Source organism: Peromyscus californicus, unplaced genomic scaffold (assembly GCF_007827085.1).
Source record: "Peromyscus californicus insignis strain IS unplaced genomic scaffold, ASM782708v3 Scaffold_19__1_contigs__length_69161282, whole genome shotgun sequence".
In the NCBI taxonomy this organism is placed as follows: Eukaryota; Metazoa; Chordata; class Mammalia; order Rodentia; family Cricetidae; genus Peromyscus; species Peromyscus californicus.
In genome coordinates this window covers 9,612,018-9,637,878 of record NW_026294491.1, presented here as the reverse complement: position 1 = coordinate 9,637,878, position 25,861 = coordinate 9,612,018, and the positions used below count along the sequence as shown (strand labels likewise).

At 49.9% G+C, this 25,861-nt stretch overlaps 4 protein-coding genes across 7 annotated transcripts; 2 read left to right on the top strand and 2 right to left on the bottom strand.

Annotated features, from left to right (window-relative positions):
• The first annotated feature begins 4,470 nt into the window (after window positions 1–4,470).
• Window positions 4,471–4,803, top strand: LOC128114045 (keratin-associated protein 12-1-like). Its single transcript, XM_052743905.1, has one exon. The coding sequence runs from the start codon at window positions 4,471–4,473 to the stop codon at window positions 4,801–4,803; it is 333 nt and encodes a 110-aa protein (XP_052599865.1).
• A 5,311-nt stretch (window positions 4,804–10,114) lies between these two features.
• On the top strand, window positions 10,115–10,447 carry LOC128114044 (keratin-associated protein 12-1-like). The gene has a single exon (XM_052743904.1). The coding sequence runs from the start codon at window positions 10,115–10,117 to the stop codon at window positions 10,445–10,447; it is 333 nt and encodes a 110-aa protein (XP_052599864.1).
• A 6,847-nt stretch (window positions 10,448–17,294) lies between these two features.
• Window positions 17,295–17,609, bottom strand: LOC128114043 (keratin-associated protein 12-1-like). The gene has a single exon (XM_052743903.1). The coding sequence runs from the start codon at window positions 17,607–17,609 to the stop codon at window positions 17,295–17,297; it is 315 nt and encodes a 104-aa protein (XP_052599863.1).
• Window positions 17,610–22,561: 4,952 nt separating this feature from the next.
• LOC128114042 (keratin-associated protein 10-4-like) lies at window positions 22,562–23,524 on the bottom strand. 4 transcript variants are annotated; one of them, XM_052743902.1, is made up of 3 exons: window positions 23,245–23,524; window positions 23,124–23,166; window positions 22,562–23,036 (listed from the first exon to the last, which is right to left on the bottom strand). In XM_052743902.1, exons 1-3 carry the CDS (start codon window positions 23,522–23,524, stop codon window positions 22,562–22,564), a joined length of 798 nt encoding a protein of 265 aa, XP_052599862.1. The 4 variants fall into 4 exon arrangements, with proteins under 4 accessions (XP_052599862.1, XP_052599860.1, XP_052599861.1 ...); XM_052743900.1 differs by having other exon boundaries at window positions 23,094–23,524; XM_052743901.1 differs by lacking the exon at window positions 23,124–23,166 and having other exon boundaries at window positions 22,562–23,092; window positions 23,216–23,524.
• Between the last annotated feature and the right edge of the window lie 2,337 nt (window positions 23,525–25,861).

Sequence of the window (25,861 nt, the reverse complement as noted above, 5' to 3'; positions counted from 1 at the left end):
CAGAATGGAGACGTTCATATCATGGTGATCAGGGATCTGAGAAGGGGGAGTGCCGGTGCCCTGCTGTTTCCTCATCCCTGCTTGTATTCAGTTCAGCCCTCTAGCCTATGGGATGGCATCACCCACCTTGATTATTCCTATCTGGAAAAGCCTTCATAGACATGTCCAGGGGCTTGTCTCAGTCTCCTACAAGAGTCTAAATCCAGTCAAGTTCTCAATGAAGGTTATCAATCAGATGTCATCCCAAGGTAACTTGGCATCCACAGGCCTCACTTTAAATCGGAGCTTTGCACCCCTGACTCCCCAAAATTCATGCCCATCTCCTGGTGAAGAAACCACCCATTCCATCTGTGGTTCCCGATACTCTCAACAGTTTCAACACAGCTCAGATGTTAAGTGTCTTTAGTGGTTCAAGGAAAACTATTATTTAAAAATAATTTTTGTAGGGTCTTTGGCAATTTTATATATATATATATATATATATATATATATATATATATATATATATATATATATGCATTTTGCTCATTTTACCCCATTCCTCTCTCTCATCCCCCTCTCCCTCTCTCTGCTCCCTTCATCTTCCTGACCTGTTCACCTCCTACTCTTTTTAATAACCCACCGAGTTTAACCAGGCTTGCAGGAGCATGTGCAGCACTGGGGGGTTATTTACTGACTTGGGGGAACTAAGTGGCTCCCCTGCTGAGACAATACTGGGATGTCGACAGCTTCGGTCTTGTCCAGTAACCACTCAGCTTCATGAGTGTAGTAGCTATGTCATGGCCAGGAGAGAGCCTTTTGTGGTGCTTCTCACCATCCTCTGACATTCTTTCTGCTCCATCTTGTCTCCTGTGACATTCCCAGGACCTTTGAGAAGAAACAATGTAGGGGTCCTGTCTAGGGCTGAGCCGTCGACAGTCTCCTACTCTCAGCACTCTGACCAATTACAGGTCTCTGTGTCCCTGGCTTCCCACTGCAGAGAGAGGCTTTGCTGAGTAACGCTGAGAACAGCGTCAGTCTATGGGTATAAACATAAACATTAGGAAGGCACTTTGACTGCAAGGCTGTTTGTTGGTTTGTTTTGTTTCTTCCAGACAGGGTTTCACTGTGTAGCCCTCGATGTCCTAGAACTCGCTCTGTAGATCAGGCTGGCCTTGAACTCATAGAGATCTGGCTGCCTCTGCCTCCCGAGTGCTGGGATTTGAAGGTGCATGTCCATTTATAAAAGCAATACTAGTAGGTTCTCTCGACGTAAACTCTTAGCTGTGAGTCCTTAGAACACCAAAATCAAGTTACGTGTGTACAACATTCAGTGCCAGAGTACACAGCCCCATTCCAGAATGGACAGAATGGGGCATAGAAGGGAAGAAATCAATCAGAGCTCAGCAGGGCGATAGCAAACCTACAGCACAATGTTGGGCATCTGAGGTAAGTTCTGATGAGACCGTACAAGGGCTTGGGCTGCCCCATCCATATGTCCTGGCTGGTTGGAACCCCTACTGACTCGCCATTGAGATGACTCCCTTTTTGTCTGTGGCTTTCCTTGGCAGATGTCTCAAGTACTTGGTACCTCTGATGCTCTTGGGTCTCCATTGTAGCCTAGGTTTCACCCTCACGACACCACACAGCCCCCTCTCAGGGACTCCTCACAGATATTCTAAATCCACTATACATTTCCTGGATCTTCTGGCTTTTCTTTAAAATGTAGGGCAGGCCTCCATGACCAGAGAGCTCTTACACACAGCATGCCTGCTGAGTTAGCACCACACAGATGGCACAGATGTGATGCCGGGTTGAACAGCAGCCAGGCCCCCATAGGTCATGGCTGCAGTGGCATATGAGGGCTTAGTGAATGGGAAATACTTCCACACAAATCAGAGTTTGGATAGGGCATGTCTGAGGCTCCTTTTTCTCCATGAGTAGTCTTTCAAATGAGTTTTCAATTTTCCACCCTGGTACCCATGATGAGAGAGAATGTAACTTTGTCATTACATCAGTGTAAGAGGTTAGCTTCTCCCCCATGTAAGTAGTCAAGTTTTATTGTGGGTTATGAGGAACCATGGCCATACAAAGATGGCGGAGCAGTAGGAGGAGAGCACCATTTGGCTGAGCCCATGGAAAGCTTCTCAGAGCAGGAAGGGGAATGATGAGCATGTGCAGAATATCTCCTTCAGACAGCTGAGTGCTTTCCTTAGGTCTAGATGGTACTCTGAGTCAAGACCACCAGGAAAAAGGAAGGCCATGGGAGGCAATGCATCATGATTGCAAAGCCAGTCGAGGATCCCACCAGTCAGCCACAGGACCTGAAGAGCCACATGGATGGAGACGTTGTTAGTTGGCAGATCATAAAGATGGTCAATGGTAACCTAACCTGTTGAGCTCCATAGGTGTGGGGAGCACATAGAGGGTCTGGTCGACATAAGCACTATCCATGCAGCAAAGCCCCAGTAGTAAGTGCAATTCTTGATGCTTTGCAAGAGCATGCATGATTCTGTGAGATAAGGGATGCCCAAAAAGCATCTCCAGCAGGCACCTGATAGAGTGGAATGAGTGACAGAAGGAGACTAGATGCACCTCTGTGTGTTCACTGGATGTGAAGTCATATTGTGGCCATAGATGATGGGTACCAGGAAGTAGAAGAGCAGCTTTTCTTTAATGGTGCTAGTCTCTTTAACAACAATGCTCTGCTTATCCACACTTTCAGCTTGCTCTCTTTCTGGCTAGATGGCATGTTTTCCAAATCCTTCTGTTCTACCCTTTGTACCCAATACTCACTGTAAATCCAGCTAAAACCAGACAGCAACAACCATGCAACTGCATAAAGGCTTTGCTGTCGTGAATTTCCTTTACCAAAATTTTTTTTTACACTCATACAGTGTTTCCAAGATACAGGAAAAAGGTCAATAATCCTTTTCCAGAATATAACACAAAGAATCTATAGTCCTGCTTCCAATACAGCCCCTGCTCCCTTTGGAAACCTCATGAGTACACACGATACTGTCTGAGTGTGTTTCTATTGGCATTCTGGCCTGAGTTCTAAGAGAGTTGGATGTTGTGGACAAGGAAGGTGTGTTGTTCAGGTTAAACTTTGTTCACAGAACTCTAGGGTTGCAACAGTCTACAGCTCCAGACTCTGACACATTCCTTCCACAGACCAACTTCAGACATCTCAGCGCCAAATGGTCAGGGTTACTCATGGCAATGTCCTGACTTCTCCCGCACCAGTTTTTCTGCATTTGATGTTTTTGCATTGCAGTGATTATTTTTAAAATGCACTTGAGAGGAGGGAAGGCTTATCTTGAACCTCAGCTTCAGGATTCAGGACATCATTATGGAGCAGAGCCCTTCAAACCGTGATGGACCAGGAAAAGGAGAATCAGGAATTCTAGCACTTGCCTGCCTTTCTCCTTTTTCGATATCCACTCTATCCTGGTCCCTAGCTAATGGGAAAACACCACACATTTAAGGAAGGTCTACCCTCTCAGTAATCCTCCCTGGAAATGCTCTAGCAGACATGGCCTGAGATGTGCCACCCCGGTGGTTCTGGACTGTTAAGCAGACTGTCCCACACCAACATGGCCCTTGGGCCTCCCCATTCTCTTTCTGCTATTCCAGTGTTCTCCAAGGGGAAGAGGCAGGTTCACAATATGATAGAGCAGGAAGGGAAGATAGACGTGGTCCACGCTCTACAGGATCACAGTGAAATGTCTTCTAGGAGGCACAGTTATCACCTGGGCTCATGACCACAACAGCAAGTCAAGTGTTTGAGGGCCTGGAGAGGAAAGAGCAGCAGGCAGAGGAGCCACAAGGAGCCTGGCAGGAGTGGGCAGGGCAGGAGGGCTGGCAGCACCCTACGGACTGGCAGCTTCCAGGTCAGCTGGCAGGAGGCAGACACAGGGCACAGGGTCTGTCTCAACAGAGTCACACTGGGGGTCTGTGGCAGCAGTTCTCACAGCCTTGGGAGGGCAGCAGGCAGTGATGAGGCAGCACAGAGACACGGGTCAGGCAGTGGGTGGTCTGAGGGGCAGTTCATGTGGCACAGGTGGCTGGGACTGCAGAAGGCTTGGGTGGAAAGGCAACAGACCTTTGGTGGCATATGGTCACATGTGGGCATACAGTCCTGGACACACATGTATGACTACACACACATTTACACTCACACACATTTACACTCACACAAATGCACAAACTCTGAACCCCATGTGCACATACACATCCAGAAGGCCCCAGGGGAGGATGGGTGGGAGCCCAGGCAGAGCAGGAGCTGGAGCAGGTATAATTAGCCATGAAGCTGAGGGTAAACAAATCAGGAGCATAGACAACAGCAAAGCCAACCTAGGAGGACAAAGGAAGCAAATAAGGAAGAGCAGCTGTATTCTGGGTAGTTGGAGCACTGAGCTGGGTATAAAAGCCACCCTGAGAAGGAGCTGCAGACATCTTCACCTTCCTCCAGACCAGCCAGTCTCCACCATGTGTCACACCAGCTGCTCTTCAGGCTGCCAGCCAGCCTGCTGTGTGTCCAGCTCCTGCCAGCCAGCCTGCTGTGTGTCCAGCCCCTGCCAGGCATCCTGCTGCAGGCCTGCTATATGCATTCCTGTGAGGTACCAGGTGGCCTGCTGTGTGCCTGTGAGCTGCAGGCCCACTGTGTGCATGGCTCCCTCCTGCCAGTCCTCTGTGTGTATGCCCGTGAGCTGCCGGCCTGTCTGTGTGAGCTCCTCCTGCCAGTCATCCGGGTGCTGCCAGCCCTCCTGCCCCACCCTGGTCTGCAGACCTGTCACCTGTAGCAACCCCTCCTGCTGCTGACCAGTGTCCCAAACCAGCTGCCTCTGTGAAGACGGGACACACCCGTGTTCTCAAAACTTTTCTGCTTGACCCCAGGCTTTGTGTGCACAGCACGTGGGAAACATACCTGTCCCACTCTGATACTTGGGGAAGAACAGAATACAGAAGTAAGATCTGCATCCCCTCCCCCTGACCTCCTGTGGATGTCCTGGTTGCAGGGGCCTTCTCTAACCCTGGGTGCTAAATAAACTAATGTTTTGAGTTCAGTTGCACATGTCTGTTCTGTTTCATGTCTCTCTTCCTGGCTTCTCTTGTATCAGAAAGGATGTAAGGTTAATAAAGGTTCTCTAAGGTCCTTGGGAGATGAGATGGGGTGGAGGACATGGCCTGGTTATGCAGATGTCGTCAGGTCCCTGGCATCCCTGTGGGTAGGAACGTGCAGCCCTGTGGTGCACTCACTGTCCTAGCTGCATCCTCTCCCCCTCAGTTCTTCTTGCCCAGTGCATCTGTTGCAGTGGCCACATGGGCAGCAGACATTCTCATTGTCCATGGCTAGTTTTTCTCTCTGGTGCTCTCTTGTATCCTGGGTCCTGGTGACTTTTACAGGGCATTTTTCAAATGTTTGAATCTTAGTTATACAACGTGATTAATCCTGTAACACCTTCCCTTCAGTGGTTCACACTCATTTGTCTTTAATTGACTGGTGATCAATATAACGTAAAAGCACACATCACTTTCAACTTAGAACCTAGAAAGCATCATTCTGCTAATTTCCTGGGGCAGTGGCTGTGGCAGTCATGTGGGGCATCGCTCATCTGTCAATGAGTAGAGTTGAATTTGGGCTCCATGTGCCCCAGACATGTGTTTTTAAGTGTTTGTCAATGATATCTATGATCTGGGGGGTTAGTTCCTCTGTGCACATTGGTGGCTGTCTCCCATCTCTGGTGTGCATCCTTATTTCTGGTTTCCTGCAGGCTGTTGTGAGCAGTTCACATAGGGGTTCTCAGGGATGGACACGGAACCCAGTGTCTACTGTGCCTGTGGCTCCTGTCTGCTCTGTCTCTCCCAGAGTTCTTACTCCTGGCTGTCCTGGGCTCTAGCTTTTTCTTTATGTTGCAGGCTGGTGAGGAGAGGTGAGTGGCTAATGTAGTTTTGTAGGTCAACAGTCAAAGTGGTCTGTGACCACTGTACAGTGTAAATCTAAGCTTTGGAGCTGGGCATGGTGATGCATACCTTTAACCCTAGCACTCGGGAAGCAGAGGCAGACGGATCTCTGAGTTCAAGGCCAGCCTGGTCAGCCAAGGCTACATAGAGAAACTCTGTCTCAAAACAAACAAACAAACAAACAAACAAACAAACAATCTGAGGTTTGGATGAAACTAGGCTGGACATGAGACCAGCCCCCATTATCCTCAATATCATTAAGATTCTGGACACAGAAAAAAATGCACATTATTCTCTGCTGGAATATGCACGTATGACCTTTAGTCTAGTTCCCCGAAGAGTCCCTGTTCCCATCTGAAATCTCATGTGCTCAGGCTTCCTTCCTGTCTGAAATCCTCTGGCATTCTTGTCTTCTGAGCATCCACTAGGACTCCCCTTAAAGCTGTTTGCAGCTTTCCAGAGCTTCTGTGCTCCACCTCTCTGAACTCTGACAAATTCTGTCCACAGACCTGTGACAAAGCCTAAGAGACCCACAGACAGGATTAGTCACAGCAGCTTCCCACCTTCTAACAGAGCCCCTGCATTTGTTAGCTCTGCATTGCTGTGGTGAGTTACCTGGAAGAATGACATCAACTGAGGCAGGACTTAATCCTGGCTCACGGTGTAAGAGTGTTCATTCAGTCCGTCACAGTGGAGCGGAGCAGTTCACAGGATGATGGGCTACTACACAGACATAAGAATGCTGGCACTTGGCTAGCTTTCTCCTTGTTCGTTCTCCGGGGCCCCTAGCCAATGGAATGGCTGTTACCTCGTTCAAGTAAGGTCTGCCTTCTCAGTTCATCCTCTGTGAAACACCCTTACAGACATGCCTTGAGATGTGCCTCAGTCTCCGGGGTGATTCAAAACCCAGTAGGTTGACAGTGAATACGAATCTCCAAGGCTTACCTCCCCAGAATGGGCCCGAGCCTGTCCCAGGCTCCCTAGGAATCAAGTTCAGAATGTGAGAAAACAGGAAAGGAGATGAGGGCTGGACATTTTAGGGGGCAGGACCAATTCTCCGGAAAACCAAGAGGAAGGGAAGATAAAGAGCAGGAGAGAAGATTTAGGGGGGTGCCTCTGCCCAACCATACAGGAGGTTTAGGGGAGAGATGAGATTCTTCCTAACTCAACAGGGTCTTGATGGAGTCTTGGCCAGGAGGGACAGTTCTCCTCTGGGCTTTGGAGGAAACAGGTCCAGTATTCAACATATTCGATAGGAGATGTTGTTAGAAAGCAGTGACGCCACAGGGGAGGGTCCTGGAGATCAGGGTGAGACAGGAGGGTGGCAGCATCTGGGGCGGGGCAGCTCATGAGTATGATGGGCCTGGAGCTCACTGGCATGGAGGACACCGGCATGCATGCTCTAGACATGCAGGGCGCCTGCTTACAGATGGCAGCCACACAAATGCTGCCTCATCAGAGGCACACATGGACTTCAGGGGCAGGAGAAAGTCTCATTGCCCCGGTTTGGGTAGAAGGCAGTAGGGACATAGCACAGAGAAGCAGTGCAGGCCGGCAAGAGTCTAGACCAGCTTGTGTGGTACATGATGGTGGGGTGTCCCGGGAGCTGAGACGGAAGAAGGGGCAGATTTTTAGAGGGCATTTCTGAGTGGCATGTGGCTACGCATGGCAATAGAGTCATGTATAAACATGTCACCCTCAGACACACCTAAGAAGCCCAAAGTTGGACACTTTATGCACATGGTGATGGTTAATCTTTGTTGTCACCTTTCCTAAATTTAGACCCTTCTAAGAGACACATCTCTGGGCATGTCTGTGGAGGTATTTCCAGAGAGGAGAGAAAAAAGAGTCACTGTGTTCGTTACTTTCCTTCTGTTGTGACAGAAACACCAAGGCCAAGAGAGCCTAATGGAGGGCGAGTTTCTTTCGGTTCACAGTCCCAGAGGTCGAAGTGGCCATCATGCCAGGAAAGCATGCCAGGAGGCAGGCGTGGTGACAGGGGCAGCAGCCGAGAGCTCACATCTTCAAACACAAGCATAGAACAGAGAGAACCAACTGGAAGTGGTACAAGGCTTTCCACCCACAAAGCCTGCCCCAGTGACACACTTCCTCCAGCAAAGCCGGGCCTCCCGTAATCTCTTCAAACAGTGCCACCAGCTGGAGACCCAGTGCTAAATGCCCGAGCCTGTGGGGAACATTTCTCTCTCAAACCACCACACCCATCCTGAATGTGGGTGGCGGGTGGCGGCTCATGTATTGGGGTCATGGACTTAATTAAAAGAAAAATGAGGGATTACACCATGTGATATGCCCAGCCACCTCACTCCTGCCACCCTGTGTTCCCTACAATCTAGATGGTGTCCCCTCAAACTGTGAACCAAAATAAACTGGTCCTTCTTAAGCTGTTTCTCCCAGGCATTTTGCCATAGCAACCAGAAAACACCAAGACAGTAGATGAATATGCAAAGAAGACCAGCTGCATTCTGGGTTGTTGGGCCACTGGACCGCGAGTAAAGGCCTTCCTGGGAATGAACTCCAGGCATTCCCATCATCCTCCAGCACCAACGGGTTAAGCCCTGCCATGTGGTTCACAGTCCTTTAGAGCTGGCTAGCTGGAGGAATGGAGAAGAGTTTGGAGCTGTGAGCTAGAGCAGCCCTCCAATGCTGTATGCAGAGTTGAACGGGCCATTCTAGAGTGTGTAAGTAATGAATTCCAATAAGAGGCAGAGCTGGTGAGGCTGCAGAGCAGAATATGGACTCATCAGGAACTGTGCTAAAAGCCATTTGTGGTAGAGTCTGGCAAAAAATAAAAATAAATAAAATAAAAAAATTAAACCTAACTGCTTTCTGTCTCTGTCCAAAAAAACTCTAAGTGAAGTGGAATTCAAAGGCCATGGGCTAATGCATTTTATAGAGTTCTCCAGACAGCTCAGCATTTGGGCTGTGGCATGGTGATGTCAGCTTGGCGTTTAGGCTGTGGTGTGGTGATGTCAGCCCAGGGTTTGGGCCGTGGCACAGTGATGTCAGCCCAGGGTTTGGGCCGTGGCACAGTGATGTCAGCCCAGGGTTTGGGCCGTGGCACAGTGATGTCATCCCAGGAATGGGCCGTGGCACGGTGATGTCAGCTCAGGGTTTGGCCTGTAGCGTGGTGATTGTTCTCAGACAGTATACAGTGAGAAGAGCAGATAATGTGAGGATGTGCAGGTGGGTGAGGAAAGGAGCCTGGGCCAGTTTAAAGTTGTAGACAAGGTGAGTGTGGAGAAAGTGTGGTTGCTGCCGTGATTAGCACCATTAAAGAGAAACCTCCCATTCTGTGCTGGAAAAACAGTTAAGGACACCTTGGGCTAGACTCCACTCCTCAAAGGCTCCAACGTGTGAAAATTCAAGTTCATTTGGAAGGAGAAAACCTGAACTGGAAATCTGCTGAAGGGCTTCTCTGCTCCAAAACAACTACCTAGGGAATTTATCCCCAGGTTCTCCGGCTAAGGCTAAGGCTAAGGCACTTGACAGCTGTGGCAAAGGGGGGCTACACTGTATCTTGTGCGGAAGAACATGGCAACATTGTTACATAGTTTTCTAGGCGTGCAAACTCCAAGAGTTGTGGGGTTTATGAAGGCTTGTCACAAGGTTTCAGAACACCTCTAAGCTCAGACCCTGTGGCAGGGTTAGATACCTTAGGTCTACTGAAAAATCACTGTGTGAGTTGCAGAGGTGAAACCTAAGTTTCAATAGAGACCCCAGGATGTTGATGTTGTAAGGACTCTGGAATATCCACCAACAAAAGGTCTAGGCATGGAGTGGAACCTGCCCAAGAGAGAGGCTCCACGCAGTGCAGAAAGCAGAGGTGGGGGATGGGACTACCCAAAGTTGTTGACACCCAGATTTATCCATCATGAGTCCCAGATGCCTAATACCAAGCTGCAGGATTTGCTGTTTACTGTTTGCGCTAATACCTTCTCCAGGAACTTGGAAGAGATGTAATTAGCTGAGGGCAAACAAAAACAGAAACATACAGAAACAAAAGCAAGGCTAACACTGGGGAAAGGACAGGAAGCAAATATGAAGCTGCTGCGTTCTAGGTGGTTTAGTCATTGAGCTGGGTATAAAAGCCACCCTGAGAAGGAGCTGCAGACACCTTCACCCTCCTCCAAACCAGCCACCCTCCACCATGTGTCACACCAGCTGCTCTTCAGGCTGCCAGCCAGCCTGCTGTGTGTCCAGCCCCTGCCAGCCAGCCTGCTGTGTGTCCAGCCCCTGCCAGGCATCCTGCTGCAGGCCTGCTATATGCATTCCTGTGAGGTACCAGGTGGCCTGCTGTGTGCCTGTGAGCTGCAGGCCCACTGTGTGCATGGCTCCCTCCTGCCAGTCCTCTGTGTGTGTGCCTGTGAGCTGCCGGCCTGTCTGTGTGAGCTCCTCCTGCCAGTCATCCGGGTGCTACCAGCCCTCCTGCCCCACCCTGGTCTGCAGACCTGTCACCTGTAGCACCCCCTCCTGCTGCTGATCAAAGTCTCCAAACCAGCTACCTCTGTGAAGATGCATACTTTGTCCTGTCCAGTCCCACTCTTGACTGTGGATTCAACAGGAGGCAGGTGAGAAATACGCCCACTGCACTCAGGAACTGGAGAGAGCATGAAGAAGAATGAACCAGATCCCCCTGTCCTATCCTTTTTTGAAGGATATCCTAGATGCAGGGTGCTTCTCTAACCTGTGTGCCAAATAAAGCAGCATTTCTAATCAGCCATGTGCGTCTGTCCTGGTCCTTGACTCTCTTGGTGATCACAGGCCAGTGCTTTCTCTGATTCAGCCTCACTATAGCTCGGGAGATGGATATTGGTGGAGGACATGGCCTGATGAAGTAGTCAGGTCCCTGCCATGTCACAGACTCACTGTCTCTCGTGTTTCTGTCCTTTGCTCTCCCTTTCCAGTCCAACTGCACAGGGGCTGCATGGGCAGTAGGTGCTTAGATTATCCCTGGCTGTTTTTTCTCGGGTCTGTATCCTAGGTCCTGGTGACTTTTTCCTCCAGGGTCCTTCTCCAGTGTTTGGATCTTGTTTATACAATGTGATTGACCCTGTACCACCTTCCCTTCAGTGGTTCACACTTGCCCATCCTTCACTGACTGATGATGAAGTGTAAAAACACATATCACTTTGAAATTAGGAATTAGAAAGCATCGTAGTAGTGATGCTCTGCTGATTTCTCATGGTAGTGGCTGCTGCAGTCATGAGGGCATCGCTCACCTATCAGTGAGTAGAGCTGCATCTGCTCCACATGCCTCAGACATGTACTTTGAAGTTCAAGTCTCTGTCAACGGTATCTAAACAGGGTTATTTCCTCTGTGTGCATTGGTGACAGTCTCCCAATTCTGATGTGCGTCCTCATCCATGGTCTCATGTAGACTGCTGTGAGAAGTTCATGTGGAGACTCTCAGGGATGGACATGCCTTTGGTTCCCAGGGTCTGCTGTGCCTGTGGCTCTGTCCTGCCCTGTCTCTCCCAGAGGTCTCACCGCTGGCTGCCCTAGATTATAGATGTTTCCTTTATGCTGCAGGCTGGTGAAGAGAAGCAAGCTGATAAAATGGTTTATGAGTCAGCAGCCAACACGGTCCATGACGAGTGTGTGGGACTTTATGAAACTAAGTCAGAAATGAAACCAGATGTCAGAGATTCACTGTCCTGAATGTGCATATGTTTACATATACTATTTGTTCAACACACATATGCACACGCACATGCACAAGTGAACTAAATACTCATACCCCCATGCGCACAAACACATGCATAGAGTCATATATATTTATGCCCACTCAGACAGAATCTCTCTAGTACACACGTGCACTCAAGTACTCCTAGAAACTCCAGATACACATGTGTGCATTCACAGACACCTCTGAACCCTCATGTCCTATACACACATCATCATCATCTTCATCATCATCATCATTATCATCATCTCTACACCTCCCCACCAGGCAGGTGAACCTGGATTCAGACATGAGAGGGTCAGGGCCTCTGAGACCCTCTGCCTTGTTCAGAGTGCAGGGTGGAGACCTCATTGGCCCTTCCTCCCCAGCATGGGCCCACAGGCTTCTTCCATACTGCACTGTGACTGAAGTATTCCCCCAAAGACAGTTTTTAGGAAGCAGAAGAAAGCCTCCACTCCTTTGGGCCTCTAAAATCTTCCTGAGTGTTATTCTCTCGATATCTCAGCAGATGTCTGTTAAGTTTCCTTTGGCACAGCTGTCACTGGCAGAGGCCTTTCCTCTCTGCTTAAGAAAGTGGGAGCTTCTGGGAGCACAGTCCATGTTCTGGTGACTGCGCATCCCTCTAGAAATTCCAACCACCCCAGCTGCTCCTGATGCTCTGTCCATGTCTGCTGTGGGCAAGTGTGCCCCTGACGGCTTTGAGCACCCTCCTCTCCAGAGTGTTCTTAACTTCCACTGTGTACTTTCTACAGCTCCCTCGTGTGGACTCCAGGGTCTCTCCTTGTATCATCCTTGACCTGAAGCCTTTTCTGATGGTGTGTGTCTGCTGACAGTGACCCTGAAGCCTTTTCTGATGGTGTGTGTCTGCTGACAGTGACCCTGAAGCCTTTTCTGATGGTGTGTGTCTGCTGACAGTGACCCTGAAGCCTTTTCTGATGGTGTGTGTCTGCTGACAGTGACCCTGAAGCCTTTTCTGATGGTGTGTGTCTGCTGACAGTGACCCTGAAGCCTTTTCTGATGGTGTGTGTCTGCTGACAGTGACCCTGAAGCCTTTTCTGATGGTGTGTGTCTGCTGACAGTGACCCTGAAGCCTTTTCTGATGGTGTGTGTCTGCTGACAGTGACCCTGAAGCCTTTTCTGATGGTGTGTGTCTGCTGACAGTGACCTGAAGCCTTTTCTGATGGTGTGTGTCTGCTGACAGTGACCCTGAAGCCTTTTCTGATGGTGTGTGTCTGCTGACAGTGACCCTGAAGCCTTTTCTGATGGTGTGTGTCTGCTGACAGTGACCCTGAAGCCTTTTCTGATGGTGTGTGTCTGCTGACAGTGACCTGAAGCCTTTTCTGATGGTGTGTGTCTGCTGACAGTGACCCTGAAGCCTTTTCTGATGGTGTGTGTCTGCTGACAGTGACCTGAAGCCTTTTCTGATGGTGTGTGTCTGCTGACAGTGACCTGAAGCCTTTTCTGATGGTGTGTGTCTGCTGACAGTGACGTATCAGTCTCTATCCTTTCACCTTAGAAGGCCACCTGCAGCTTCCCAGGGTGGGATGGCTTTTCCTCGGCAGTTAGGGCATGCAATTCTCATCGGATGTCTGATGTAATCCCTGCCTTTGCTTCTGCGTTCATAGCTTGTGGTTTAATCTGTGAGTTCATGACTTCCTGTTGCTTTTGGTTTTTGACCGTCACATATTAAACAAAGTGTATGTAGCCATGCTTTATTTTTGGTTTGAGGAAGATACATCCCATTTTAGGGGGTATTGAAGATGCATCCTATTTGGGGTGTTGAGGAAGATACATTCTATTTGGGGTATTGTGGCACACTGCCCTCTAAGGATGACACACAATTGCCATCTTGGAACCAGAGCAGCTGTGGCTGCTTGCCTGAGACCCTTACAAGCCTGAGTCTGTTGACATTCCCCATGGAACATTGGAGGACTCACAGGATGGCACAGGAGACTCCTTCCCTCTCTGAGGCTGTATAAGCAGTTAACGGTTGCCAAGAGTGGGCTCTACAGTTGTGTAGCTGCCCATTGGCTGCCCACACTCCTGCAGGGAACCCCAGTAAACTCACTGGTTCACCAAGAGGGACAGGGAAAATCCTTTCTCTGGTTTGTCATCAGGGTTTTGCCTAAGGCACTTGAGTAGACATTCACATCAAATTCTCCAAGACATTGACATCTCCCAAGAAAAGTCATACAAGAGGGGATCTCTGTGTTTTATGTATTTTTATTTCTGGGGAGCCTTTTCTTAGATGTCACTTCTTTGTCTGGTTCTTCTGTCTAGATCTTCCTTCCCTCCTTGGTCCTCTCCACCGTCCCCTCTCTCTCCACTCCTCACCATCTCCTTTCCTCTCCTCCCGCCCCTCTCTCCTATCCCCCCCCCCCCCCGTCTCCTCTCCTCTTCTCTTCCTTTCTGTGACACTACTTATTATCAGGGTTATTAAAGGTCAGAGCCTGGCTCTGGTAGCCAGAGTAATTCAGATGTGGCTGCCTATCCTTGATGAGCCAATGAAACAAACAAGTAATAGTAAAAATCAGGAAAAAAGTAGATTGATTCAATGTGGCCACATTGTGATTCACACTTGGAAAGAAAGACCGAGAGAGAGATCCAGTGACTCTCCCAAGCCCATCTTTCAGGTCCTGACATGAGGGTAAGGTTTAGATACAAGACAAGAGGTATATATAATTAAGGAGTCCTGCCCATTGTAGTACACCATCATTATCTCAGCTTCAGCCTGTCTCAGAAGATGGTGTGACCTGTTGTCTGCATGGGCTCTCTTCCTGGGAGACAAGTTCCTGTCTGGCTGGCCCCAGGCTTCAGCCTTTTATTTCCTACCAAGAGCCTCCCAGGGAATCCCAATTCCCTTGGGCATCTTGTTTTCATGGGGCAGATAGCCAGAGTGAGACATGAACAAGTAGCTCTTAGAATGGTCTCACTCCTTCTGGGCATGCTAATTACATACTTTCATCCACAGATGATGACCCAGCATCCCAGAGTGTCTTGCATTTTGTTTCTGTTTCCTCCTGCCCTGACCATCTTTCTCTATCTTTTTTTTAAATTTAATGTGCATTGGTGTTTCACCTGCATATGTGTCTGTGTGAAGGTGTCAGATCCCCTAGAACTGGAGTTACAAGGCAGTTGTGAGCTGTCATGTGGGTGCTGGGAATTGAACCCAGATCTCTTGGAAGAACAGCCGGTGCTCTTAACTGCTGAGCCATCTTTCCAGCCCCCCATCTTTCTCTTCATATTTACATTTTGACTACTTCTACTTGACCTATCTTCCCATCCAGTGACCCCCACCTTTAGCTACATCAAGTATATCCTTGAGCATATGAAGGAACTCATCTTTCATGCTATGTTTTGGCTTTGACGATATATCCATTTGACTCTGTGTTAGTTTTAAATCCTCATCTGTTCACACACAAGTGAACACACTTTTGACACACTTAAGAGGGATATTTTAGAGTGAGTGTGTCCCAGCTTCTCACCTGTGTCATTTTTGAGTCTGATGTTTTTTGGTTGGTTTGCTCTGCTTTTTGATGATGAATTGGGATTGAGTTTTCCTTACTTTTTTTTGCATGCCTCACACTCTGTGATTGGATTGAACAGCAAAAACCACACAGAGAATCTCATCTCTCTTAGAAGCTTTTGTCAGTCTTCCTGTGTGGGTGGGAGTCTGACCCTGGCCTTTGTGTGGGTGTTTCAGTGTTTACCTTCCTTGTACCAAAGATTCAGATTTCTATGACAGGCCCCTAGTGGCTTGGGCTTGGGTGCTGGGGAGCTCAATGGTGTTGCCCCACACTAGTTTTCAGATGTCCTGTACCAGATGCCTGGTCACTAACTCTGCTCCTGATCCCTGTCTTCTTGGAAGGTTGACTTGCTCACTGGGATTAGGGTGAGGCAGGTGCCTCTGCCTCTGAGTTTCATACTTCTGCACCTTCTCACATTTTCTGCTCATGCTGGCCAGCAGAGTCTCCAGGTGTTTGGTGCTGATGTGAGGTAGGAATTCCCTGCTCTGCCCTGTCTGCTATGACAATACTTCAAGGTGGTTCATGGGTTTGGGGTTCAGGCCTTCTTCCTACCCCAACCCACAAGATGACTAGATTTTCTTCTTTTTTCCCAATGCAAGTCTCAGGAAGTGGGCCCCAGGACAAACTGCTTCAGCTCACTCCTCATACCAAGGACACTTCTCCTCATACCAAGGATGTGTCTCCTCAGCTCAGCAGAGAAAAGGGCTCTCTGAGGAGTGGCTGCTGTCCCCAATACAGTTAGTTACGGATTTCCAAGGAAAGAACTTCAAAAGTGTGTGGAGGTACTAGAGAGTTGGCTCAACAGTTAAGACCACTAGTTGCTCTTTCTGAGGATCCAGGCTCAATTCCCAGCACTCATATGGTAGCTTACAACCTCTGTTGTTTCCCAGATGGAAAGGGATCGTGGCAGTCAGAAGCCAAGGAATACCACAAAGTCACTGTAAGCATAACAGCTCACAGACCTGATCCAGGGGATGGTTTCTCCAATGCAAGTGTAACAACTCTGCTCCGCCAGGGGAGTTTCCCCAGTGAGAGTGTTACAGCTCTACTCTGCTCAGCTCTGCTCCCGTGACAGTTGTTAGAGCTGGGCAAAAATGTCACACTGCACAACAAACCTCACTCAAGAGATTTACTGGGAAGGAAGAGTCCAGGAGGGTGGCTGCCTCAGGAGAGAAACAGCAGCAAACTGAACAGGGTACAGAGCTTATATAGATTTTTTTTAGGTGGGTGGGTGGTGAGTGGAGCTTTCCAGGGTGGCTTGGGATTGGTGAGTTTTCGTGACCTGATTCTGGGCCACAAAATCCCACAAGCTCAGGGATTGGTGGGATTCTGCAGCCTGACTCTGGGGCAAACTCAAGGATTGGTGGGATTTCAAGCCCTGGTTCTGGTCCTGGTCCAAGTCAGAGTCAGCGTGTTTTTCCTTGGCTCAGGTCTTGGGTCTAGCCAGGGGCATGGTGTTTTTTATCTTTGGCCCTTTTCACCCTATATCAGAACCCTCTTCTGGCCTCCATAGGCAATGCATTCCTGTACACAGACACGTATGTAGGCAAAACACTCATACACATAAAAGTAAATCTTTTTTTTTTTTTTTTTTTGGTTTTTCGAGACAGGGTTTCTCTGTGTAGCTTTGCGCCTTTCCTGGAACTCACTTGGTAGTCCAGGCTGACCTCGAACTCACAGAGATCCGCCTGGCTCTGCCTCCCGAGTGCTGGGATTAAAGGCGTGCACCACCACCGCCCGGCGATCTTTTATAAAAAGTATATAGTCACTTGGGAGGCAAAGGCAGGCAGATCTTTGGGAGTTCAAGGTCAGCCTGGTGAGCAGTGTGAGTTCCAGGGCAGCCAAGGCTACATAATGAGAACCTAAAAACTCTGTGGGGATGAAAGAGAGCACAAGCTGTATGGGAAAGCACTTTATTTGGCTCACAGGGCTAGACACCAGGAGTCAGGACACCTCTGGGGGTTGGGCTGAGTCAGGGAGAAACTGGATTATTCTTCTGTACCCTCTCTCCATAGTTCCAGGGTAGGCTGGACACACTTCCCATCTACCTCGCAGATAACAGGTGTTGAGAGAGAACAGATGTGTCCCATCTGGCAGCAGCTGGTTTGGGACACTGGTCAGCAGCAGGAGGGGGTGCTACAGGTGACAGGTCTGCAGACCAGGGTGGGGCAGGAGGGCTGGCAGCACCCGGATGACTGGCAGGAGGAACTCACACAGACAGGCCGGCAGCTCACGGGCACACACACAGAGGACTGGCAGGAGGGAGCCATGCACACAGTGGGCCTGCAGCTCACAGGCACACAGCAGGTCACCTGGCATCTCACAGGAACACATATGGCAGGCCTGCAGCTCAAGGGCACACAGGCTGGCTGGCAGGGGCTGGACACACAGCAGGCTGGCTGGCAGCCTGAGGAGCAGCTGGTGTGACACATGGTGGAGACTGGCTGGTCTGGAGGAAGGTGAAGATGTCTGGAGCTTCTTCCTGGGGTGGCTTTTATACCCAACCCTATGTCCAAACTACCCAGAATGCAGCTGGTCTTCTGTGTGATGTTCCCATCACTTGTTCCTCAATGACTTGTTATTCTGGGGTGCGTCTTCCTGAGTTATGCTCCCCATAAACAGCTTTGGTTTTGAGGTCAACTTCTCCTTCCTTCCATAAACAGGATATTCTGGTTTGGCTTACATACATTTTGTGCTGCTGTTTCTTGAGCCATTATTGAGCCCATAGTGACAATGGCTGGATTGAGTTTAGGATCCTGTTCTTTTTCACCTCATACTATCAATGAAGGCTTTCTATTATTTATTCTGACTTTCCATCATAAAATGCAAAACTTTAACACAGAGGCTGGGAAACTAGGATCTATGAGCTAAATTTGGCCTACTTCCTGTCTTTGTAAATAAAGTTTTATCAACAGCAGCATGCCTGTGTGCATATGTGTCAAACAAACCTGAACAAAAGGTTTGTTTGTTCAGACCACAATGGCAGGACCAAGTAGTTCCAAAAAAGTTTAAAACACTTGCCATCATCCCTTACCATGAAGTCAGCTGCCTGTTTTGGTTTCTCTTCAGTTGTGATAAAACCCTCAACAGGAGCGATTTAAGGGAGAATGGGTTTATTTTGGTTCACAGTTCAAGGTTCAGTGGGTTATGGTGGGGAAGCAGAGGGAGCAGGAGCAGGAAGCAGTGGGTCCGAGAAAGCAGAGGATGGATGCTGCCACCGCCCAGTTACTTTCTCCACTTACACAGCCCTGGGAATGGCACCTCCAACTGTGGGCTAGTCTTCCCAGTCAGTAAATGTAGTCAAGACAAACCCTTGCTGCTGGTGTCAGGGAGCAGGCTGTTGGCACACTGGAAACCCAGAAGGTTGGGAAATGGGAGTTTATGGACAGGGCAGCACCAGTGCAGCTCGTCTGTGGCAGCCGGTCACTCAGGAACTTCTGTGACGAGCTCTGTGTATTATAAGCATGTGACTGGTGGGGGGACACCCTCCCTGGGACCCTGCTCACCCAACATCCCACGGAAAGGCCCTGGCATGTGTTGTCATTACCTTGAGGGAGCCTGTTGTTCAGCAGAACCCAGCGGTGACACTTCATGTCACTCCCTCACCCTACAGACACCTACCAGACACCCCAGGGAGAGTTGTCTCTGGCTACCAGGCTGCAGAGGTTGACTTTGTAAGTGGTGACTGTCCCTAGTCCAGTGACAATGGCAGCAGGCTCATACGCCTCCCTCACTGCCCAGCTTTGGACTGCAAGCCTTGTGAGCTCCCAATGTAAAGTGACTCCCTCTTCTCAATTGGCTTCTCCTTCTACCATGAGTGCAGACAGAATCAGCCTCATGGAGGAAAGGCTTATTTGAGTTCACGGTTGGAAAGGTTTTGGTTCCTTCCTTGGCTCAGCTGATTCTGGACTAGTGGCGAGGAGAGCATCATGGTGGTACGAATGTGCAGAGGACAAGGCCATTTACCTCTAGACAGGCAGGAATCAGAGAGAGAGGCTGGAGGAGGGACCAGGGACGACACAAGCTTTAAAGCCATACTTCACCCCAGTGACCCTTTCCCTCCAGCCAGCCCCTACCTTCTGCAGTTTTTATACCCTCTCCTATTAGCACCACCAGCTGAGGGCTGAGCCGTCAGTGTGTGAGGCTGGGGGTGATATTTCATACTCTTGTTGGAGCATTCTGCCCTAGGCGTCTCATGACTCAAGTGCATTCAAATCCCCACAGCCTTCACAGTTCCGTCTTTGTTCAAAAGCCTCCATTAGGTTAGTCTGAGATAGCTCCTGTAAAAATAGGGAATGAGTTACATGCTTCTGATATGCAGCGGCATGGAGAAAGTATTCCTCTTCCAAGGGAGGAATGAGGGGCTGGCAAAGTCAGACCAAAGCAGGACTGAAACCCAGCAGGGCGACACTGTCTCCTGCAGCCCTGCCAGGCATCTAGGCTGAGTCATGATGTGAGCTGCAAGGGCTAGGGCATCCCCACCTCTGTAGCCATGCTGTTTGTAGCCTACATGCCCTGTGGCTTGTCCTCAGCAGGAGTTTCACATTTTTGGCATCTCCAGCTACCCAGGGTCCTCCTTGCCCCTGTGGTTTTACTATTGTTAGGGTTCACGAGAAGTCCCTTATAAGACCACCAGTCACGTATGCAATCGACAAGAGCGTTTAATAAAAAAAATTCCAGCATGCTGGGGTCAAACCTTCTGACCAAGTAGCAAATGGTGATCGTGAGAGAAACTCACAGCCTCCTTTTAAGCAGGATTAGGGGATTCCAGCTGCGGTTAAGTGTACTTTGAAGTGATTGGGTATAGACCTTTACTGGTACAGGAATCATTTTAGAATTGACTCATGACACCTGGTCAGCAAGTGTGGTTGCAGTGTCAAGGGTCTGTCTGATTGAAAATAGCAAGAACAGTTCCTGCTTATGGTCGGGTAGGACCCTCATTGGCTATTAAACTGGACATACTTCCTGAGGGTCTGACGGAAGCCAGACATGAGTCAACATAGGATGGTGGGGTAATATGGGGCAGAGGTCTTAGCAAACTGGTCCCTGGGAAAAAAATAAAAAAACAACTGGCCCTGTTAGGGTCAGTCCTGTTATAAGAGGAGATGGCCACTTCAACTCTCACAGCTTCACACTTTCTCAGGGGCTGCCTAGAGTGACCCTGATCACAGCACGTTCCTTGGCCTCCAAGACTTTCCTTTGAAATCTCGGTGGAAGCCTCCATGACATGGAGACAGGGTCTCACTGTGTAGCTCTGGCTGGCCTCAAAATCACCACTTGCCTCTGCCCCCTGAGTGCTAGGATGAAAGGTGTGGCCACTGTGACTTTTGAATTCTGAATACCTCAAAACCAAGGTTGCTGCCAGCTGGGGTGGCTGCCTGGCCCCTGGGACCATGGCTGTGTGGCCTCCCAGAACCACCTTGAAGAACACTTCACTGGGCAGCTCTGTGTGGACATAGGGTCCCTGGGCTCTTACAGAAAAGTCTTTGACATGAGCTAGTCTTTCACAGGACTCAAACTGGAGGGATCAAGTGTCACCTTCAGAGGCAGCCCACCCCCCAGCTAGATCCCATCTACTAGAGGTCTTACAATCTCCCCAATGACACTGCCAGTGTGGGGAGGGGGCACTCAATGGGAGTGGGGTAAGGGTCACAATCCGGGAATCACTGGGAAAAACCCTATCTCAGGGACAGGGAGAGGAGAAGGAGGAGAAATGGAGAGAGAGAGAGAGAGGGAGAGAGAGAGACCTTATGGCCATTTGAGCTGGAATGTGTCCAAGGGTTGTGTGCTGAAGGCATAGGAGTGGTCCCCAGCCTGTGGTGCCACTGGGAGCTGGTATAATCTTTAGAAATGGGGCTGTAGGAGAAAGTTGGGTCATTGGGGGTATGCCTTGAAGAGGCCTGTGGACACTGGCTCCTTCCTCTCTCACCTGCTTCCCATTCTCACGTGCCTTGCCACAGGCCCCAGAGCAATGACAGATCACAGATGAAACTGTCAGCCCAAGCCAACCTTTCCTCTCTCTACTCTGATTCCCTCCGGCATTTTGTTGTGCACCAGAAAACTGAGCAGTGCAGCCGTGAGGCCTTCTTCCCTATACCCAGGGGATGGCCATTCTCCTCGGAGTATTTGAATACCCAAGTGATCGGATGCAGGGCATGAATAAACTCAGCAAGCAGGAACAATGTGACTTCAAATTTGGACCCACTATGGTCGGACTTTCTTTGGACTGCCAACTCCTGAGTAATGACGTGGAGATTTTTATTAATTATGAAAGCTTGGTCTTAGCTTAGGCTTGTTCCCAACTAGCTCTTAAATTAACCCGTTTATATTAGTCTATGTTCTACTACATGGCTTGTTATCACTCCTCAGTACCATATGTTTGACTTCCTCTGCATCTGGCTGGGAATCTTCCCACCTCAGATTCTTTCCCTGAGTTCCCATCTCTGCCCGGAAGTCCCACCTATCCTCTCCTGCCTAGCCATTGACCATTCAGCTCTTTAGTGAACCACTCAGAAGGTGCCTTAGGCAGATGAGGAAGGACAGACATACATTTTCATACAGTGTACAAAAAGATTATCCCAACACCACTGTGTTCAGAGATCCTTCTCTTGGAGGTACTTCTCAACTCTTCCTGTGGAGAGTGTCTTCTCCTGTTACCAGCTTTCCTAGCTGATCTCAATGATGCTTACCTGACTCTCCAATGTTAGTGGTCCACTGGGAGCCCAGCCTTGTCCTTCTCACCATCCTGGGGGGCTGTTCACATGGTGTCTTTTTGCCTGCCTCCTCAGCCAGGCCTTAAGCTCTGATGTGACCAGTGTTGCCACAGTAGGGGCTGAAGCTTACACTCTCATGATCTGAGGCAGGCAGGGTGGAAACCTCTTACCATGGCCTCCTGACCTGGAACCAGCCGGCCCCCCAGCATGTGTTCTCAGGCTATAACCATGTTGAGAGACTATCAGACAGACGCACCTGCCTTAGATTTTGTCCCAGTATCCTGACTTGGCTTTCTGTGTTTTCTGTGCTAGGCAAGGCACCCAGGGCCATGATAGACTGAATATGAATACCCAGACATTCCAGAAAATGCACACATCCAGCCCACAGCTCCTGATATGAACACTTTATTGAACACAGCAGTGGACTTGTCACATTTGGTGTGAGTGCATGGTCAAGAGAATGGGCTTCTGGGGCTGCCCTCTGTGTCACAGAGGGAACTGTAGGGGGAGGGGCCAGGTGGCACCTTCAAACCCCATCAGGCAGCAGCTGTGCAGCCTCCAATCCAAAGTGAGACGACTCTGGTGGCCCTGGGGCGGCTTCCAGGGGCTCCTGAGAGTGGAGAATCGCTTAAAAGCAGACGTAGCCTGCGAAGACTGAGAGATTCAGCCTGTTAGCAGCTGGACTTCTGGCCAGAGGAGAAGCCACAGCAGGTCTGGCGGGAGCAGGCAGGGCGGCAGAGCAGGGACACACTGGAGCAGGGCTTGCAGCAGCTGGGCTGGCAGGAGGAGGCACAGCAGGAGGAGGTGGGCACACAGCAGGCAGGTCTGCACACAGGGCGGCAGAGCAGGGACACGCTGGAGCAGGGCTTGCAGCAGACAGGCTTGCAGCAGACAGGCACACAGCAGGAAGATTGGCAGCATGAGGGCTGGCAGCTAGACTGCTGGCAGCATGAGGATCCAGAACAGATGGGTGTGCAGCAGACAGGCTTGCAGCAGACAGGCACACAGCAGGAAGATTGACAGCATGAAGGCTGGCAGCTAGACTGCTGGCAGCATGAGGAGGATCCAGAACAGATGGGTGTGCAGCAGACGGGCTTGCAGCAGACAGGCACACAGCAGGAGGATTGACAGCATGAGGGCTGGCAGCTAGACTGCTGGCAGCATGAGGAGGATCCAGAGCAGATGGGTGTGCAGCAGACAGGCTTGCAGCAGACAGGCACACAGCAGGTAGACTGACAGCATGAGGGCTGGCAGCTAGACTGCTGGCAGCATGAGGATTCAGAGCAGATGGGTGTGCAGCAGACAGGCTTGCAGCAAAGGGTCACACAACAAGGTGAGGAGGTGCAGCATGAGGGTGTGCAGCAGCTGCTGCAGGCAGATTGGCAGCAGGGGCTGGACACACAGCTCACTGGGGTGCAGACAAAGGTCAGGCAGGAAGCTGGGGCACAGCAGCTGGGCACACAGCAGCTGGACTGGCAGCAGCTGGGGGCACAGCAGGTAGGCTCACAGCAGCTCTCTGGGCAGTCGTCCACCTGCCAGGAGGAGTCAGTACAAGAATCACAGGAACCAGGCAGGCAGACCCGGCTGTCGTAGCTCAGGTCACTGGAGCAGATGGACATGGTGGAGGTGGCCATGGCGGGCAGGTCTGGTAGGAGCTGTGAGAGTGTGAGTGTGTGAGTGTGAGTATGAGGGGCTGCTGCCAGCTTTTATATAGCCCTGGGCTGGTGTTGTCCTGGTGAGAAACTTCAGGCCTTCCTTCCTGCTTACTGGCTGGCTGGGGCCCCTCATTAGCGCTGGTCATCTGCAGTGTGCATGCCTCACCTGTGTTTGTTTTTGTTTCGACTCTGCTGAAGGCCTGGAAAACATTTGAGGCCGCTTCCCTTGAGAGGTTTTGGAGGTGAGCAGGGCTCCATGGTGCTGGATTCTGGGGTTGTTACCCTGTGCTTGAGTGACTGGGACCTATTATTATTATTATTGTTATTACTATTGCTTTAAACATTTTAAGACATAGGCAAAATAAAAAACACGCGTTACATAATACAACTCACTGGGGGCTTAATAACAGCTCTCCCACCCCCTTTCCCTCTCCAAATGTTAGCAAGATACATGTCTTATACAGCACAGTTGACTCAGACACAGGCTTGTTGACAGGAGCCTGTGTGTACATTGTGAGGGAGATTTTGCTGGGTAGGGTGGCATCTTTCCTCAGCTGTGCCTGGTCCTCCAAGACACTCAGCATATCTGGTGAGACTCTGAGTCTTTTTTGTTTTCTTTTTGGTCAGAGACTCCACATCGTGCAGTGGCCACACTTCAGAAGCTCCTGACCTGCCTGCCTACCCACCCATGCCAGGATAGTCTGGCTGGGTATAGAATTCTGGATTTGGAGCTGTGTGGTGGTGGCACACGCCTTTAATCCCAGCACTAGGGAGGCAGAGGCAGGCAGATCTCTGTGAGCTCAAGGCTAGCCTAGTCTACAGAGTGAGTTCCAGGACAGCCAAGGCTACACAGAGAAACCCAGTCTCAAAAAACAAACAAACAAACAAACAACAATAAAAAACAATCCAACCAAAATTCTGGGTTTGAACCAGTGTCCCTCGAAGCCCAGGTGACGATGCCTATTATCTTGGTACCCATGTCCCTGAGCAGAGGCAACTGGAGTTTCCAGACAGTTTTCCCCGTCTTTCAACTTCTGTCTGTTGCTCTCTTTCTTCCTTCTTATTCTAGAATGATGGTATCTGTTTCCAGGCTGTGTGTTGCTTTGTGGTCAGTTGAGACTTGCACTGTGACATCTCATCTCAGGATTATCCTACAACCCGTTTCTCCTTTCTTGGCTCTCCCCTTGGTGTCTCTAGACACCGTTCCTTCTGGTGTGATCCTTCAGCGGGTCTCGATCCTCCCATTTCCTCACTTTTACCCTGCGCACACTTCTCTGCAAGATCGACCTGGTTTTATTTCCAGACGCCTTCTGTCACTAGAGTCTATTACTTCATCCTTATACTGAGTTGCCAGTGTTTAACTTCTCATGGCCGTTCAATCTTCAGTTTCACAGAAGCGTGGTTTCATCTTGGGATGTGAATGGAATGTCCCTGTGACTCCAGCAAAGTCCCCTTGAGTTTACAAACTCTCTCCTCGGTTACCCAGACTGCTAGACCCCACACAGAGTGTGTCCATCAGTTTCCAGATCAGAGCACTAGGCTGTTTGACCCTTGGGCACTGGGTCCACCCCTCGTGAGCTGACATTTTAGACATTGCACGGCAGTGAGATGGGGCTGTTTGTGCCTGCATTATTTCACTTTGTGGAGTATCCTCCGGTCTCAGCCTGTTGTCACAAATGGCGGCACTTCCTCTTTGTAAAAGACTAAACCTGTTTCCCCATTCATCTGCTCCTCCACCACTTGGCTGCAGTGAATTGTGCTGCGGTGCCTGAGGTGTGTGGGGGGTGGGGGATGGGGGTGGGGGCATCCGTGTCTCTTCCACGTGTCCACAGCTGAACTTCTGGGGCACGGGGTAACCTGAAGTCTTTAAGGAGTGTCCATAACGGCTTGCACATGGAATTTGCTGACATTTTACCCAGAGTTTCTTACTTTACATCATGCTCTCTCCCTCAGTTCTTCCCTCTGTCCATCTGTCCGTCTGCCCACTTCTCCCTGCTGATTTTAGCACCAGGGATCCAGCAGTCTTAATAGAACAGTTCTGAAGCCCCATGGCTTCACCCCAGCTCCAGGAGGTTATATGTGTTGTGGGAAAGGTCTTCCCGTGGCAGACCCCTTTAAAACACCCGAGCCCACGTCTGAAGAGTCAGACTAAAATCTTCATTGTGTCAGTCCCACGCTGTCCTAGTCTACCTAAAACTAAAAACTCCCAAACCCACGCGCTCACTCCTGCTCCCATTGATGTGTTTGTTTCATTAGATTTCCCTTTAAAACTCCCTTGGTCCATTGAAAAGGCCAGCTCCATATCTCACTGTTACT